Here is a 17,176-nt window from a genome sequence, read left to right as displayed (position 1 = left end):
GAATACTTTAAATTACATATGTACCTCATATGATATTTCTACTAGACAGTTGCGCCTTAGAAGAGTTTGTTGTTGTCTGGAAGAGAAATGTCCTGACCGGAGCTAAACTATAAATAACTGAATGAGAGGAGCACAGTGGAGAAAATCTTCCGACCCAAGGGGTCCTGACGCTCATAGGTAGACAAGGGAGATGAAGAGCATCTTGGATGCCTTTAGTAGGATGGAACCAGTTCACAAAATATTTATTGGCCCTTTTGATTTGGCTTAACTAATGTTGTATCACTTTCATCCTAAAATAGACTTTCCCTGTTCTTCTCTCTCCTCCAATTTCAATTACTCTTTTGCAAACTTATCCAAAGCTGAATTGGTACAAGCATTGATTTGGTCATTGAGTCCATAAACAGGTGCACATTTAACTTGTGCCAGGCACTCTGCTAGATTTCATAGCAACTGAGAGAGAGGACCACTTGACTCCTGCCCTCACGGAGCTCAAGGCTAAGAAGGAGAACACAGACATGCCCACAATCACAGGGTGTTCAGAGCCAGAGTTGAGAGGTGAATGGAAATGAGTACTGAACAATAGCTCTTTGATACTGCTTTAGCCTTGAAGGAGGCAGAGGATTTAGAGGGATGGATAGACTACCGAAAGAGTGAAGAAATGAAATGCATGTTATATAAGAAAAACAGGAACTGGTTGAAGAATGGGCTAAAATAGAGAAGTAGGGAGGAATAAGCCTGGCAGGGCTAACTAATTTCAGACCCTGAGTTCCAAGATGGAAGTTTTAAACCATGATCCTGATGTCTATCAGCCTCAATTTGATAAAGAATGAAGAGTTAAAAAATATGTCCATCAAGTACATAAGAGTATAGGGAAAATCTATTTATTCAATCTCGTTATCTAGAAAAATGTCTAACTATGTTTGCATGACATGAATACAGCCAGTCAGATTAGTCAGGAAGAATCAGTCAAACTGAATCTTACTGCATAGATCCTATAACAAATGGTTGGCAGCATCTGAAACTTTCATGAGTTCTGATAGCTTGCAAACACAACTGTAATTTCTTCGACACAGGCACCATTATGTGTGAGATCTGCTGCTTTTCTAATATACATAATATCTGATATATTCCAAGTACAATAATGTTGACTACAACTGAAAAGTGGGGTTCACTTGGTCAAGCTAACTAACATGTTGGGAAGAGTTATCCTTTCGTTTTGTGGGGAGCTTAATGTAGCACTGCAGAAGACTAAACAAACAACAAATGATAAATCAAGAATTACTAATCCCATATATGAGCAATGCATATATTTTATAGTAAAAATTAATCACAATTTTATACAGGTACTAGTACTAGACTTTGGAGTTTTGGTATTAATTTCCAATCATATAAGCAACTGTGGGAAACCTTTAAAAAGCATGTCTAGGAGACTGCGTAGGTTCTGAACACCGAACAGTTATGTAAATTCTACAGCTCCCAAATCGTGCTTCTCCAATCAGCCCTGTATTATGCAAGATTATGGTTTTCTCCTCCTGCTAATCAGGTCCTTATTAATAACTGCAATGACCTCTGATCTCTTAATTTGCATTATTTCAAAGTACAATGATTTTTAAGGTGGGGGAGATTTTCCACCACTTTCTATTACAATAAACTATTATTTTATTAGGAATAGATTTATTTTTCTCTAGAAGGCTCTACATTAAAACACACACACACACACACACACACACACACAAAAACCCTCTTTGTTCCTGAATATCTTCTTCCTGTGTCCTCTTATTATGCATTTGGCCCATTTCAGCTATGACAGCAGTTTGATATTCTAGTTCTTTTGATGGAGAGCAGTTTCCAGAGTGGCAATAAAGTCAAACAAACAACAAAAAATCTAACTTCCCGTATTTCTTGTTCTCCCAGCTCCCCAATCGCCTTTCTCAGCAATTCCGAATCAGTGCCACTGCCCATTTAACAACTGGAAACAAGTTTTCTGATTTAGGCAACTTGTAATGTTACAATCTCATGTATATATCATGTGATAAGACAATCACATTTCTCATGTGAGACCCTGGGAACTACTCTTGTGATTTAGATTTCATTTTCAGTGGACATGATTTATTGGCTACCACTTGGCATGGAACTGATTTCCTATTGTGTTTCTTTGATTTCACTTTACACTATTTTCCCAACAAACTTTCAGTATCTAAGTATCAAGAATGTTCAGTGTCCTGGTGATATAATGCCTGATTAGCAACATTGTTACTCTTTCATTTGACACTTCTGGGTGGTTCTTGATCACATTCCTTGTCTTCTTTGCGCTTTAAAGCACGAAAAAAAAAAAAAAAACCAAACTTGCTCTTTTTTAATCCCACAGGATGTTTTTGAGATAAATATCATTATTCCTCTAACATGTGTGGTATCATAATAGTTTTGGGTAAGTGGTAAAAGAAAACAATGTTCTGAAAAGGGAAGCATTTCTGTTTGGTTCTTTAGTACTCTTTCTTCAAAGCAGTTTACTATCTTCCCTGTATTTTGACATTTGTTTCAATTTATTTCTCTTCTCCTTCTCACCACCCTATCCCCTTATCTTCTTCTTCTGGATGTTTCTTTTTATTCATGTTTTGACTTTTCTTGATCCATAGTACATTGGAACAGGATTACATGCAGCTTTCAGAGTAAAAATGAGATAGAGAGAGTTGATGAAAGAATATTCTTCCTCATGTGCAGACACAAGGACACATGAAAGTTTCCAATAACATAGCCAACATTGTGTTTTACTTTGAGACCTAGCAAGAAATCCCCAGTTCAACTTCTTTTTTTTTTTTAAGATTTATTTATTTATTTATTTATTTGACGGATAGAGATCACAAGTAGGCAGAAGTAGGCAGAGAGTCAGACAGAGAGAGAGGAGGAAGCAGGCTCCCTGCTGAGCACAGAGCCCAATGTGGGACTCGATCCCAGGACCCTGGGATCATGACCTGGGCTGAAGGCAGAGGCTTAACCCACTGAGCCACCCAGGAACCCCCCAGTTCAACTTTAATGTCAGCAGAACACACCTGTATGACAGACACTAGTCACATTGTGACTTGGCATAGCAAAGGTTGTCATTTTCACGGCCACCTGAGATGCATTGGCTCTATTTCCATAGAAAGCCCTGCGGTTCTGACATCACAAATAAAATGCTACCTTGGTCATAACAAGTCCACGAGTCCCCAACTTTAGAATAATATATTGTACTGGATTTATTTATTTTTGACTTTATTTTTAAATACAAGATGGTGTTGTTAGAAAAGAGAGAGATCTCATATATGTATCACCTAGCATCAAAATCTTGTCAAAAAGAAAACATATCTTTTCTTTGTACAATTAGGTCTAGGTCTTCCCAGGACAGGCTTTTCCAGCTATTATCTGTCTATTCTATTCTTTTTGCTGGTACCTTTGGTGCCTATGCAGTTACCAGATGATGCCAATATTTTCTACTACTATATTAGCTCAGAATCCTTGTTTACAACTTTGAGCATTCAATAATCACATTTATTTTCATTACAAACTTCTCTTGGAAAACAAACCAAAATAATGTCTTTCTTAAAAGTATGGGGGGAAAAAGTGAAATCTCAAAATGCATTATTATTTATAAGTCAGACAACTGTAATAAACCAGGTGCAGGTACCATCCAGTGGGTACTCACCTCCTAAGTAGTCAGTGTCCTCATAATCACAGCTAATATTCATTGAGCACTTACTATATACCTGTACTTTAGATACACTATGGTTATTTTAATGATCCAAAAGATAGATAGTTTTATTGGTCCTTTTTGCAACTAAGGAAACTGAAGAACAAAAAGGGTAGTTTGTCAGAAGTAATGCAGGGCATTGCAGGGCACAGTCAACATTAAATTTCATGTGTGATTAGCTCCAGGGTTCCTGCTCTAAGCTTACAGTCAAATAATTTAATGTGTCTGGAAAAACAAAGAAACAACATAAAACTTTGTTGACTGGTCTCAAGTCGAAATATTGATCCCATACCTCATGGGGTCCTCAGCACTTCTTGGAACCTTCCTACACTTCTCTTGCCAATTCCCTCTCCCATTCTTCCTAAGTGGAAGAAGACCTTCTCCTTCCTCCTCAAAACCTCCTCAGACTCGGGTTATAGGCCTGTCCTCTTGTTTTGTCTTATCTTTCTCTCCTCCCTCTCCCCTCTCCTTCCTGTTTTCCTCCTTTCTTTTCTTTCTTTGTTTTCTTTCCTTTTTTAATCAGTAAACCACCTTGCTTCATATTTTACTTAGAAAAGAGCAGTGGAGGAGCAAGTTTTCATATTTCCACTGCGAAAATAACCCACCTGCCTACAACTGCTCACAAATGTTCTGGGGCTGGAACTCTTCATGTGCCTGCCCCAATCTTGCCCTCCACTTGCCACTTCCATGCATGATCTCACCCCCTTTGGTCAGTGTTATTCAGTGACCAGCTCTCCTGCAATGCCAAATTTTACTTCTCCCCAGTTGTTCCCATCGGTCTATAAATATGTTGTAATAGCTTTAAACAAAGAAGCAAACAAATTCCACTATGTATCTACCATGCTTCTCTCCAGCTAACTTCCCATTTCTCTACTCTTCTTTCATAATAGAACTACTCAAAAATGTGATTTCATATTACTTTCTTCTTTTTTATTTTACCTCCTGTAATAACTTGAACCCACTCCAATTAGCCTTATTCCCTGCTACACCACGGAGATCACTCTTGTCAAGTCACTATTGCCTATGTTACAGACCCAATGGTCAAACCTCCAGCAGCTTATTGGATCCCCTGGCAGTCTTTGATAGAGATAACAGTTCTGGTCATACTTTTACCTCTTTCTTACTATATGGACCTGGGTAAGTTATTCAACCTCTCTTAAACTCAGTTTCTTCATGCTTAAAATTGGGATAATAATCTTAAACTGCATATCCCCAAAGTGTTAGTAACTATCAAATGATACTCTGGCAAGGGAAGTACATTAACAATAGCAACAAGCCACACAAATGACATATAAAGCAATACTGTTGCTACAAATCATTACTTCTATTACTGTCAGATTCCTGCAAATCATTTAAAAAGTGAATGTTCTTATAATTATGGGGAGAACTAGGTGTAAATCTTTGTCAGTGTTTCTCTGTAAGGGACATGGAAACCTGTGTGGAGGGCAACAGTAGTGGTTGCTGACAAATTTTGTTTTCCAGATGGAAGCAATGGAACTCCAGTTTCTGATAAAGTTCATATGGCACTCTATAAAGAATCCCCATCCTACATCAGTTCCCATCAAAGAAGAATGAAATATGACTAATCTTTTTATTACTACCAATTTAATTGAATTTTCCTTGGCTCTCTGTAATTTCTAAAAGGTGGAAAGGTTAGATTGCTCTGTTAGTTAATGTACCATTAAATATATTTAATTGTCTTAATCGCAGATCATGGAAGGGTGTGAGCAATTAACATGAAGCAATTTCACTCCTTAATTAATGTCACATACAATCCCTTTGGAACTGCAGAAGAATTTTAAGTGCTGGTTCAAAAGCAATGTATTGCCAAAGGAATGCACCCAGTATGCTGTAAATATTTATTATAAAGAGTTAAGAGACACTGTGAACACAGAGATCTATATCTTCATTTAGAAGGAGATCAGAAGCAATATTTGTGTGCAGGAGAGAGAGATATGGAAGAAGAATGTGGCAGGGAGAAGTAAGAGGGCTTTATTAAAGACTAAATTCAAAGCCAGGAAAATGCTGCTTTGAATGAATTGCACTAGTTTGGGAGGAAAAGGTGTCACAGGCTGGCAGAGATCCAAAACTCAAAAGATGGACAGCTATTGCAGCTATTTTCTATAATAAAAACAATCAGGGGCATCGGTGGTAGGTATTTTGTTGCTCTGTTTTGCCTTTTAGTTTGGTTGGGTTCTAGGAAACAAGTTTTCTTTCTAGTCAATTGAAATAAAATATCAAAATATCAAAATCAATTTGCCATTAGTATCCTCCCAATTAGAGCTCTAAACCATTAGGAGTACTGATTTGTTCAGTTCTTTGATATCTCATTGTATAGCTTTTTAAGAGATTATTTTCCCTTCAAATTTCGATTTTTATTGTCTCTAATTCCTTAGTGAACACCACACCTCACAGCATTTCTCCAGTACATAACCCAATAACACAATGTCCAGTTTCCAAGGGAAAATGAAAAATGCACTATGGATTGATCTGACAGATTTGGGATATCCAGCTTCCTTACAATGTCTTATCTTCATATTATTCCTATGAAACAGATGGCATTTATAATCAACTTCATCTTCAGAGATTACTAAAGTTGAAGAAGGTTAATTATTTTCTCAAAATTACTTAGCAAATCATTGGCAAAATGTTTATCCAAAGAAATAGACATTTGTTTACCCTTTTTACCCTTGATTAATTGTATTAGGTTACTTCTTCTCAATGTCAATTTAGTGCAATAATTGATGTTAGCTCTAACTTACTCCATATAATAATTAAACTCAGCACTAGAAAACAGCCATCTTAATAGCAGTAGGAAATGACAAAATGTAGCATGTTTAATATATGCAATTCCACGGTATCAGAGTGACAATTTACCAATGTTAGATTAGGCTTAGTCCAATATATTGATCACAATAATCTGAATAAGTTTAAACAATTGTCTATGGCCAGACTTGATCAAAATGAGACTACAATCACCAAATTCAGTTTAGAACACTAAGTCTTGATCCTGGTTGCCATCATAATCACTTGGACAATAGAACCAGACCACTCTGGAGATCTGAGAATTTGTAGCTCCAGATGGTTGGGATACTGATGTTTGGGAAACACTGCTCTACGTTATACTGCTGGCCCTTAAATCAGATTCTATTAGCTTAAGTCAACAGTTACAGCAGGAAAAATGGATAATTTATACCTCCGTGTGTGTGTGTGTGTGTGTGTGTCTTGTCTCCCAACTGGAAAATATATTAATAGAAATAGCAAATGTCCCTTTATTTAGAATTTATTATTTCTGTAACAATGACTCTCAATTGATATTTACTAATTTCACTATAGAAACATATTTCTCCCTCCAAGATTAAGTTCTTGAAGCTTAACTCTTTGGAAAGTGCACATATTCTTTTCAGGAGGAAGGAACAAAATTCTGAAGACCCAACCACCTGCAGGAGCTGAGTAATGAGCTTCTTGGAGGAGGGAGGAGAAAAGGAGGAGACTGTATCTTGTTCTTTGTTAAAGACTATTTGGCTGCTGTATCTAAAGCTAAAAGGGGAGGTTACCACCAAGACAATTTAAATCTGGGGGAGTTACTTATCTGTGGTGTGAACAATGCTCTGAAAGGGCAAAACTGGGAATCATGAAGCCTGTGCTGTTGTCTTAAATTCCAGGGGAGGGGACCCATGTAAGTAAAGGTTGATATGCAAGTGCACGTAGTAATGGGTTTAAATACCAAGTCCATCCATCTGTCTGAAGAGATGTCCTTGCAACCCTTCATTAACACCACCTGTGTTCCAAACCCAGAATGGAAAGTGAGACCGTGATGGGAAAGGGGCTGGTAGATAATTATTATCATATAATCAGTGCAGGACTTAAAGATCCTGGGAGACTTTAATTTGGGGAATCCTGACATTCAAAATGATATAATCATCAGGATTGGGGAAAAGTCACCGCTATTTGGAAAATAAAACAAACCTTCTCTGGCTTTTTCTCTGTAAGAAGTCTATTTCCTTTCCCAAGGAGGGGGACATCTAAAGTCCACAGTCAGTACTGGACTCTGTTGGTAACTGTACAGTGATGGGTTTAAAGGTTTAGAAAAATTTCTTTAAAAACTAAAGATAACTGGAGCGCCTGGGTGGCTCAGCCATTAAGCATCTGCCTAGGGCTCAGGTCATGATCCCAGGGTCCTGGTATTAAGCCCCAAATTGGGGGCTCTTTATTCGGCAGGAAGTCTGCTTCTCTCTCCCCCATTCCCCTGCTTGTGTTCCTTCTCTTGCTATCTCTCTCTCTGTCAATAAATAAATAAAATCTTTAAAAAAACTTTTAAAGTAAATAAAAACTAAAGATAACTGACAGCTTTTCCAGTTAACCAGCAATACGGCCATCCTCTTATAAAGTTGTCATTTTCTTTCTTTTCTGAAAGTGTCTTCTAATTATGTGCTTTAATTGTCCTATGGAAAAAAAAAATATTTCCAAAAACTTTCTTTACAATGAATTATGGCTAGAATGTCTTTCACCCTACTCCTTCTAAAGAAAAAAAAAAAGTTACAAATCACCCATTATGGGACTAGCTCATAAAACTGTACTTTATTCACTCAATAATTTAATAAAGGAAATGTGTTTGGAAACATTTTATTTATAAAGCTAGGCTCCATGAAGGAACATGGTTTTACAATAAAGTGCTTATAAAGAATACATAGAATGTCATTGTCAAAGAACTTTAGGAATCATCTTCTCCAATTTTTTCTTTTGCAGAGTAGGAAATGAAGCCTGTAACATTCATCAAAAAAGAAGCGATGTATTCTTAACCCTCTGTCCCCTAGTTTTAACATGGCATTCCCATAAGTATCTTATCTGATTATCTACCACTATGAGTTTATCTTGTCATATCACATATACCTATCTCCATTTTAAACGGTTTAGAGCTATCTTACTATTCAAGTTGTTTCACGATGTAACACTTCTGCTGTAAGTGAAGCACTTCTGCTTCACTTATATTTCTAATTATTAGCATATCCACAGGCTTACTGCAGATTAAAGGGCAATATAGTGTAGGGGGTAGGTGTATAGGCTCCAGCAGTAGGCTTCCTAGACTGCCATCTCAGTTCTGTATTTATCTAGCCCTGTGATTGGCCAGGGCATACTTACTTATACTTAATTACTTTAAACATTGGTCTCTTCATCTACACGATGAAGGGTAATAACATAAGGCTGTTGTGAACTTTAATGAAGGTAACATATGTACTCTGCCTAGTAAATGGTGAACTGCATATAAATGCAGTAAGGTTAGTAATAGTAGTAATAGAAGTGGTAGCACAAATAGTTTGGGGGTCCCAGTGAGGAGAGAGAAATCCTCACTGCATAGTAGAATGATGCCTAACAAAACCTCAAGTTTACATATCTTTGATACTAATGGTAATTATAAAATTACATCCTTTGATAACATAAAGCATAGCTGCATGGAGAATCACTGGGAATTTGTTCATATTTTTCATTATAATAATGATATCAAAGTACAAAGATGTGGGAGGACTGCAGGATTTCATGGGTCTGTTACAACATAAGAACATGAAGGTCTCCCTGTGTCTGCAAAGGCTTTTATTTCTAAGGAGCAAGGAAGTATACTATAGATTTAAAAAGAAGAGAAGCACATAGGAGACATTTATTCAAACATATTCGCTAGGGTCTTATTATGCTATGTTGAGGTTACATTTCAGACTTCAGACTGTAAGCAATTTCACTTGTCTTCACAGAGATTAAGCACGTGCTTGCTTGAGTCAGAATGCCTTGGCTTGGATTCTGCCTCTGCCACTTACAAGCTGCTTGATATGGTACAAATTACTCAATGTCTCTGAGCTTCATTTTCCACATTTGTCAAATGGGGATAATATTAGAATCCACTTCATAGAAATGGAATGAAAAATAAAAGGGGATAACTGAGACATGTTTAGCACAATACCTGCACAGAGTAAGCAGTTATAGAACGGTTAGCTAATTTGTTAAAAAAAAAAATGAACCTTGCTCTCTAAGAAAAAAGGCAAAGACATTTCTAGGGAATTAAAAGGGTTTTGTTCTGAAACAACTGCAATCTTGTTTTTATTTTTGGAAGTGATTCTTATCATATTCCATATACTCCAACAACTAAGCTTTCATTCCAACGATCTAAAGAGACAAAGGGTCTTGGATACAGATCCAAGTATTCGTGAATCTGATTTAGAATGGTCTCTTTTCCCCACTTAAAACAAAAGGAAAATCATCCAAAAACATCAGTAAATAAGAAAAATGAAAACAAAATAATGAACCAAAAACTATCAATCAGAAAATTAGGAAATCAGGGCTATTCTAAAGTTATGATGATGGCACGTTGAAGCAGAGGCTCTTACTCTGCCAGTCCCATTCTGCTATTCTATCAGAATAACTGAACATTTATTTGGCATGTAGCCATCCAGAAGACATAGTACATGCTTAGGCTTCCCTGCACCTAAGTGAGACCATCTAACTGGGTTGTAGTCAGTGAGATTTAAGCATCATATGGCAGCTAATGGGGACCTTCTTGAAGAGAACACTGGCACGGGGTTTTGCCTCTGCCTTTCTCATCCCTTCTTCTCTCTTGCTGGCATGAGGATGTGAATGGCAGGTTTCTTGATCTGGTTGGTGACTAAGCTGCTCTTAACATGGGTTTTGCATTGTACATAGCCAAATCTAATTCTAAAGTAAGCAATTAGGAATGTCTAGTGGTCTCTTCCTATATTTGTACTGAAATACAGCAATAGATATAGAATTTTGGCAGCTCTGGGACTAGGAATGTAGTCATTGAATCCATTACCCTTGGAAATGTCCATTACCCTTGGAAATGGGTACATGGTCACACAGTCTCAAGAAGCTTGACTAGCCAAGGTGCAGACAGCAGTCATGATTAGGAGGGTAAGTTATAGGTGTGTTTTTTCTTTTTTTGGTAGGGGAGGGGTGTCAGTCTGAAAAGCATTTCCATAAAAAAAGCAAGTAACACACGTGGATTTTTCCTTTCCTTTACACTTTCCTGGGTTTTCCAAAAATTGTTAATGAGCATGTAATACTTTTGTTTCAACAACAACAAAAATCTATTTAAATGCACAAATAAAAATAATGCAAGAGAGGGTGTGGGTAGTGGAATGGGTGAAATAGATAAAGGGTATTTTTTCTTAAGATTTTATTTATTTATTTGATAGACAGAGATCACAAGTAGGCAGAGAGGCAGGAAGAGAGAGAGGAGGAAGCAGGCTCCCTGCTGAATAGAGAGCCCGATGCGGGGCTTGATCCCAGGACCCTAGGATCATGACCTGAGCCGAAAGCAGAGGCTTTAACCCACTGAGTCACTCAGGCGCCCCAACAGATAAAGGGTATTAAGAGTGCATTTATCCTGATGAGACTGAGAAATGTTTAGAATTGCTGAATTATTATATTGTACAGCCAAAATGAATATAACATGTATGTTACATACATGTATAACAAATACATTAATTGTGTTCCAATTAAAAAATGATGCAAAAGTTTTAATAGTTTATTCACACTGCACCTGGAGTGTTTTTGGCTGCTTGATCTCTACCTCTCACCTCTAGTGGTCTGAACTTGGCCTAGTATTGAAATTACATTTAAATAATCAGCTTTTCAATATCATTTTGGGGGAGGGAGGTGATTGCTCTTTCCCTAAATCCCAATATCATTTCTGGCAACATGTAATACATCACTTTTTACATTTTACTGTTGCCACTAACACACATATCTCATATCTTCAAGAATATTATGAGGTTATCTGGAGCATATATAATTCTTCTTTGTCTTCATACTTACCTACTCATTTGTTCATTCATGTGTTCACTCAACTGACAACAGATTATTAAATGTTTCTCTATGATACATAAGATATTATACAAGCAACAAGGATATATGAGGGAAAAAAATAAAACTTGTTCTGCACATTCAAAAAATGATCAAACTATGGATAAGAGAAGACAGTGTGGCAAGTAGGTAAATTTAATACAATGTGATCAGTTCTAGGAGAGAGGATTGTATACAATGATAAAGTGACAGAAGATTTAATTCTACTTGAAGAGAATCAGGCCCCCACAGAAGGAGTGACTCTTGGATTCATTCTTTACGAAGACTCACAGGCATCTTCAGGCATGTAAGTGGATGGACATTGTGGGGAGAGGAGGGCCAAAGAATTACATGTCCCCCCAGATTGTGAAAATAGATTACAAGCAGCACAGTTCTGCTTTGTGTGGTTGAAAGCACAGGGTCTAAGGGGAGTTTGAGAGGGAGTTTTGAGAAGGAGCTTCAAATGTCCCATATCCCTCAACTGCTTCTACCACAGTGTTGACTGAATAAACGTTTGTTCCCTATTACAGCCATAGGTATGGTCCAGCAGGTGCTATGATGCTACACTGGTTGACCTGACCACGCCTTATAGATATTTAGGGGACAGAAAGCCTAGCTATGTTACAGAACTGTAATATGCTGCCTCGATCTCCTTATTTCCACAGACAAGGAGGCTGAACTAATGTTTTAAGTGATTATAATGTGACTTTCAGAAAAGAAGGTTATCAGTAAATGTCTAGGTTATTGCTATTTTCTTAGCTGGTGTTAAAAAGTTGACTGAATACAGCAAGAGTGGTTACCCCCATGGTATATTCTCATCGTCCATAAGGAACAAGTCGCTCAAACTGGGTTTCCTTAGCATAAAATTATTTATTTCACTGATCAATTTGAAATAAGTGGACAGTGTATTACATGATCATGAGAGTGGAGGTTATAGGCTGGATTGAGAACAATAAAATTGAATACTGTAAATATTTACTGATCAGTGTAAATAGTATACTATTTTCCTTCCTTAGAAAATACAAAAGAAAAAATTAATACCCCATATTGTTAAATTTGTTCACAAAGATGCATAAGCATATCTCTAAAGGCTTTTTGCAAACTGTAAAGCACTATAATAACATGATTGGCTTTTCAAGAGTGTAGCTTGAGGAATTAAATTATTGCATTCAACAGAAAAGGAAATCACATTCCTAATGGCAACTAGCACTATTTTTCTACTTTCAGGAATTTTCTAGTTTCTATTTCAAGCACTGTTTTAATAAGTGCCAAGTATATATAATAGAATTTTTTTTTCTTTTTTTAAGGAAGAGGTACTACTGTGTTTTCTGAAACTTTGTTTTGATCTGCTGCATTCTAAGTAAACTCCACTGAGCAAGGGACAAGGAGCAAAACTGCATCAACATACAGAGATCAGAATCTAAAAAGAAAAGAAGTTCATTCCATACCTTCAATAGGTTTTGGTACAAAATGTGATGAGGGCTTGGTTTTCTTCACTCTGTTTCCCTTCATAATTTGACCTTCTTTATTGAGTCCCAGAAACCATGCTCGGCCTGATTCTTGCTGACGGTACAGTGTGGAAGAATAAATCACATAGTAGTTTTCAAATACAGATTCCTTGAATTTGCATTCTGGAGTGAAAACATCCTGCAGAAGAAAAGAAGATACAAAAGAGAGAACAGTTTTAAAAGTGAACTTGCAAATTTTTAAATGCAATGAACTTGAAAAATATTGGTCCTGTATTAAGAACAAACCAAAGGCAATTGCACGTAATTTCTAGTGGCACTCAGTTACAAAGATTCATCATACAAAATCAAGAAGCAAGATTTCCCTTCTAAACAACGTTTACTTCATAGAACACAGCTACAGGCTTGAATCACTCATTGGACTAACATCATTCAAGGCTGTGCCCAGGTTTGGTCCCAGTAAAATATTTTGTAAATTTAAAGAGATTGACTACTGCACATTTTAAAGGCCCTTACCATGTACAATGTATCCCTGGGAACCAAAATCAAATACAACTGCACACAGGCTCACAGATGTTTCTGAAGGGACTACCTTATATGTACACAAATCTATTATGCAGTCAAAATTTGTTCCATAAAATCATAGGTGTATTAACCTTTTGCTTAATGTCAGTAACTTTTCATTTAATCTCTTTGTAACATTTTTTAAACTTGATAATCAAAATTCAGGCAACATACCGAGGGATAACTGTAGAAAAAATATTACTACTACATTGTGTGATCTTCAATAAAACATAGAATAAGAGTTTAATTCAAGAAGGAAACTTCATTCCTTCCACCTCACCATTGGATAAGTAAGACAACTAAATGGTTATCTGATGAATTCAAAGTTACACACACACACACACACACACACACACACACACTGCTGCATCAATGCCAGAGCTCATATTTCATGCTTCACAATCACTGCCTCTCAAGATCACCTTTTCTGCCTAAGTCTTGTTTAGTGACTTACAATGAGATTTTATAATCAATACAATGAAATCAAATCCTAACATGTCAAATGGACAAAATATATTTCACATAATGAAGAAATTCCTTCCCTTCTAAGATAGGCAGAAGAAAAACAAATGTGATAGCATCTTCTTCAACTATATGTAAATAAGAATTCTATGAGAGAAACACATTCACAATCGTCACTGCTTTCTTTGCCATGTACTTGAAAAATCTCTCCCTCGTAACCCTTGCAGTGTTAAGGGTCCAGTGGTTTAACGCAGTTACACCTGCAGTTCAGTTACTGAATATGCCGGACTAACACTGGGTTAAAACATGTCCTGCTAGGCGATACAGCCTAGTCCCCTGGATTCATCCGCAGACAGCTACAGTGGTGCATCGATGGATGTTGGTGAAGGCCGTCAGCGATAAAAAGACACTGCTTAAGAAACTCCCTTGATTTTTTTTTTTTTAACTTATTTAACAGACAGAGATCACAAGTAGGCAGAGAGGTAGGCAGAGAGGAGGAAGCAGGCTCCCTGCTGAGCAGAGAGCACGATGCGGGGCTTGATCCCAGGACCCTGGGATGACCTGAGCCAAAGGCAGAGGCTTTAACCCACTGAGCCACCCAGGTGCCCCAGGACTTTTATAATTTTTTATAACTTTTAGGACAAAGTTTAATCATTGCCATGTAGAGGAAACAAAGTGATTCAATTCAATTTATAAGATAACTTGAAGCTCTGGTTTTCTTCCAGGACTGGATTAAAAGACAGAAAATGCTAAAATTTACTATAGATTTTACTAGCTATATATATTTTTTTACAATTTATTTACTAGTACATAATATATATCTATATATAATATAGATAATAATATATATAATATATATAATAATATATGATATATTATATTATATAATAATAAATAAAGCCTGCCTTTATTTTATTATTATTTATTATATTATATATAATAATATATTATATATAATAATATCTATACATAATATATAGATATGTATTATGAACTAGTATAGATATATATTATGTACTAGTATATATATATATATATTAAAAACAGACTAATCAAAATAATCTCACAGCTTTTGTTTCTAGGTCTAGCTTAGTACTAGTCAGCCCTAGATACTAAGGGACTCTTGAAAATTCCATGAATAAATGAAACATAAGAAAAGAAATATATGAGACACGGAATTGTGTACAGATCTCATGATATATTGACACAACTTATTTATTTAGAAGTATACTTCACAGACATGAAAACTTAGAGATAGATTCAAATCTGCTTAGTGATGGCTCAATTTGGTGATTTTATTTAACAGAGTAACCGAAGACAGCTCCTGGGCGGGGGCTCAGTCCCTAAAGTGCCAGACTCTTGATTTGGGCTCAGGTGATGATCTCGGGTGGTGAGACGGAGCCCCACATCCAGCTCCAGTTCGGAGCCTGCTTAAGATTCTCTCTCCATCTAGTCCCTCCACATGCATGTGCATGCCTACACCCTCTCTCCTTCTCTCTCTCTGAAACCAAACAAAAACAAAGTAATTAAAGCCCATGATACTGACATAACTGCTCTGAGAGTCACAGGAAGTTACAGGGAGATCCAGGCATTCGGCTAGACCATGAGCTCCTGGTTGCTGGTTCAATACTTTTTGCAATGGCACACTGATTTCTACTGCATAAGCAAGCCTGCCTTTCATGCCAAGCTGCCAGTCTGAGACAAGCCGTCATAAAACCCATATCCACTAAAGATAATTACTACACCTTGAGTTCATTATTTACTAAACAAAAGTGTTATTTCTGTTTTGGCAATAATGCATTTTTGTTTTGATAATAATGAACAAGTTTCACAATTGTTTCAAGTCTGCTCTTGAAACAGCAAAAATGCAGGATATAAGGCAGGGACATGAGCCAGGAATAGCATTAGGCAGGGATTGGAACTTCTGAGCTGGCAAGGTGGACCTCAGACAGAGCACCCAGGTCCTAATCGGAAATGAAAAGTCAAGAGAAGTATCCCATTTAACATCATTCCAAAGGGGTTATGCAGAGTCAGAATTCAGAAATGAGTCAACTAACACTTGGGCAGGGCAAAACATTTCAAGTGGAAAAAATGTCAGAAGCTAAGTGCACAGACAACCTTCTAGAAATGGTGAGAAAAGCTTATGATCATTGAGTAAACCTGGATAATCATTCTAAGTGGAACCTTTACACTACTTACATAGTTTCGATATAATATGAAGGTGGATATCAAAGAATTTAAATATAGTTGCTATTCCTCTCTTTTTGTGTAATGAGAAATGAAATGTCCTAGACTTAGAATAAAAAATCAGTTTTGCTTCTGGATCCATACCTACTAGCCATGGGACCTTAAGTGAGTGATTAAACTTTGAATTTCACATTCGCAACTATAAATTGGGTTATTTTAAGGAAAGTAAAATGAAGAACATGGAAGCATGCTGTAAACTTTCAGAATTTACAAAACTCCAACTCATTATTCTTCTTAAATTTTCACTTATAGCAAGAAAAATGCAATCAATCATGTAACTAGAAATTAAATCTGTGTTTTTGTTATAGAAGTTTCTATCTGTTCCAGCATGCAGAACCCTATGCTATAAGTTTTATCCTACATAGATTGTTCCCACTATAGCTAAAACAAATTACACAGACACACATACTTAAAAAAAAATATTAAAGCTTTCGTCAAACATCTAGACAATCACATATATTCAGAAAAGGATCTGAGGTTAAAAAAAAGTTGTGTTCGGAATGACAATAAATCTAGTGTGTAATGGAGACAAGCAGGCTTGGAGCCAAAGGTGATAAAATCCGAGACTACCTAAATCCAGTGCATATAATGAAAGCTTAAGAGTAAATAATAAGTGGAATCAGGAGGCTTTTTTTCTATTTTTGAAAGACTAACCAGTAGCCATATTGCATCTTACGAATTGTGTTTATATTACGCCAAGCAATCAGTTCATTGTAGGTACAGAGCAACACTTGTAGAAATATTTGTTGATGAAACAAACATCTCCACATACACATCATGTACGTAGGTTTGTAAAATGCTGCTTACTCTTCACACTTATTACTCCAGAAACTTTCCAAATCTTAAAAAAAAAAAAAAG

General features: G+C 36.6%; 1 protein-coding gene across 5 annotated transcripts in view; it reads right to left on the bottom strand.

Moving 5' to 3' along the window:
* The window catches only part of FGF12 (fibroblast growth factor 12), a 574,557-nt gene that overhangs the window by 7,874 nt on the left and 549,507 nt on the right, over positions 1-17,176 (bottom strand). For all 5 annotated transcript variants that reach the window (XM_059391276.1, XM_059391275.1, XM_059391274.1 and 2 more), the window contains one exon: positions 13,027-13,225. In XM_059391276.1, coding sequence (XP_059247259.1) covers positions 13,027-13,225 — 199 coding nt within the window. The remainder of the gene's footprint in view (positions 1-13,026; positions 13,226-17,176) is intronic.

The sequence above is a fragment of the Mustela nigripes genome, chromosome 2, assembly GCF_022355385.1.
Source record: "Mustela nigripes isolate SB6536 chromosome 2, MUSNIG.SB6536, whole genome shotgun sequence".
NCBI lineage: Eukaryota > Metazoa > Chordata > Mammalia > Carnivora > Mustelidae > Mustela > Mustela nigripes.
Note: the sequence above shows the minus strand (reverse complement) of the source record. Positions and strands in the feature narration are given on the sequence as shown.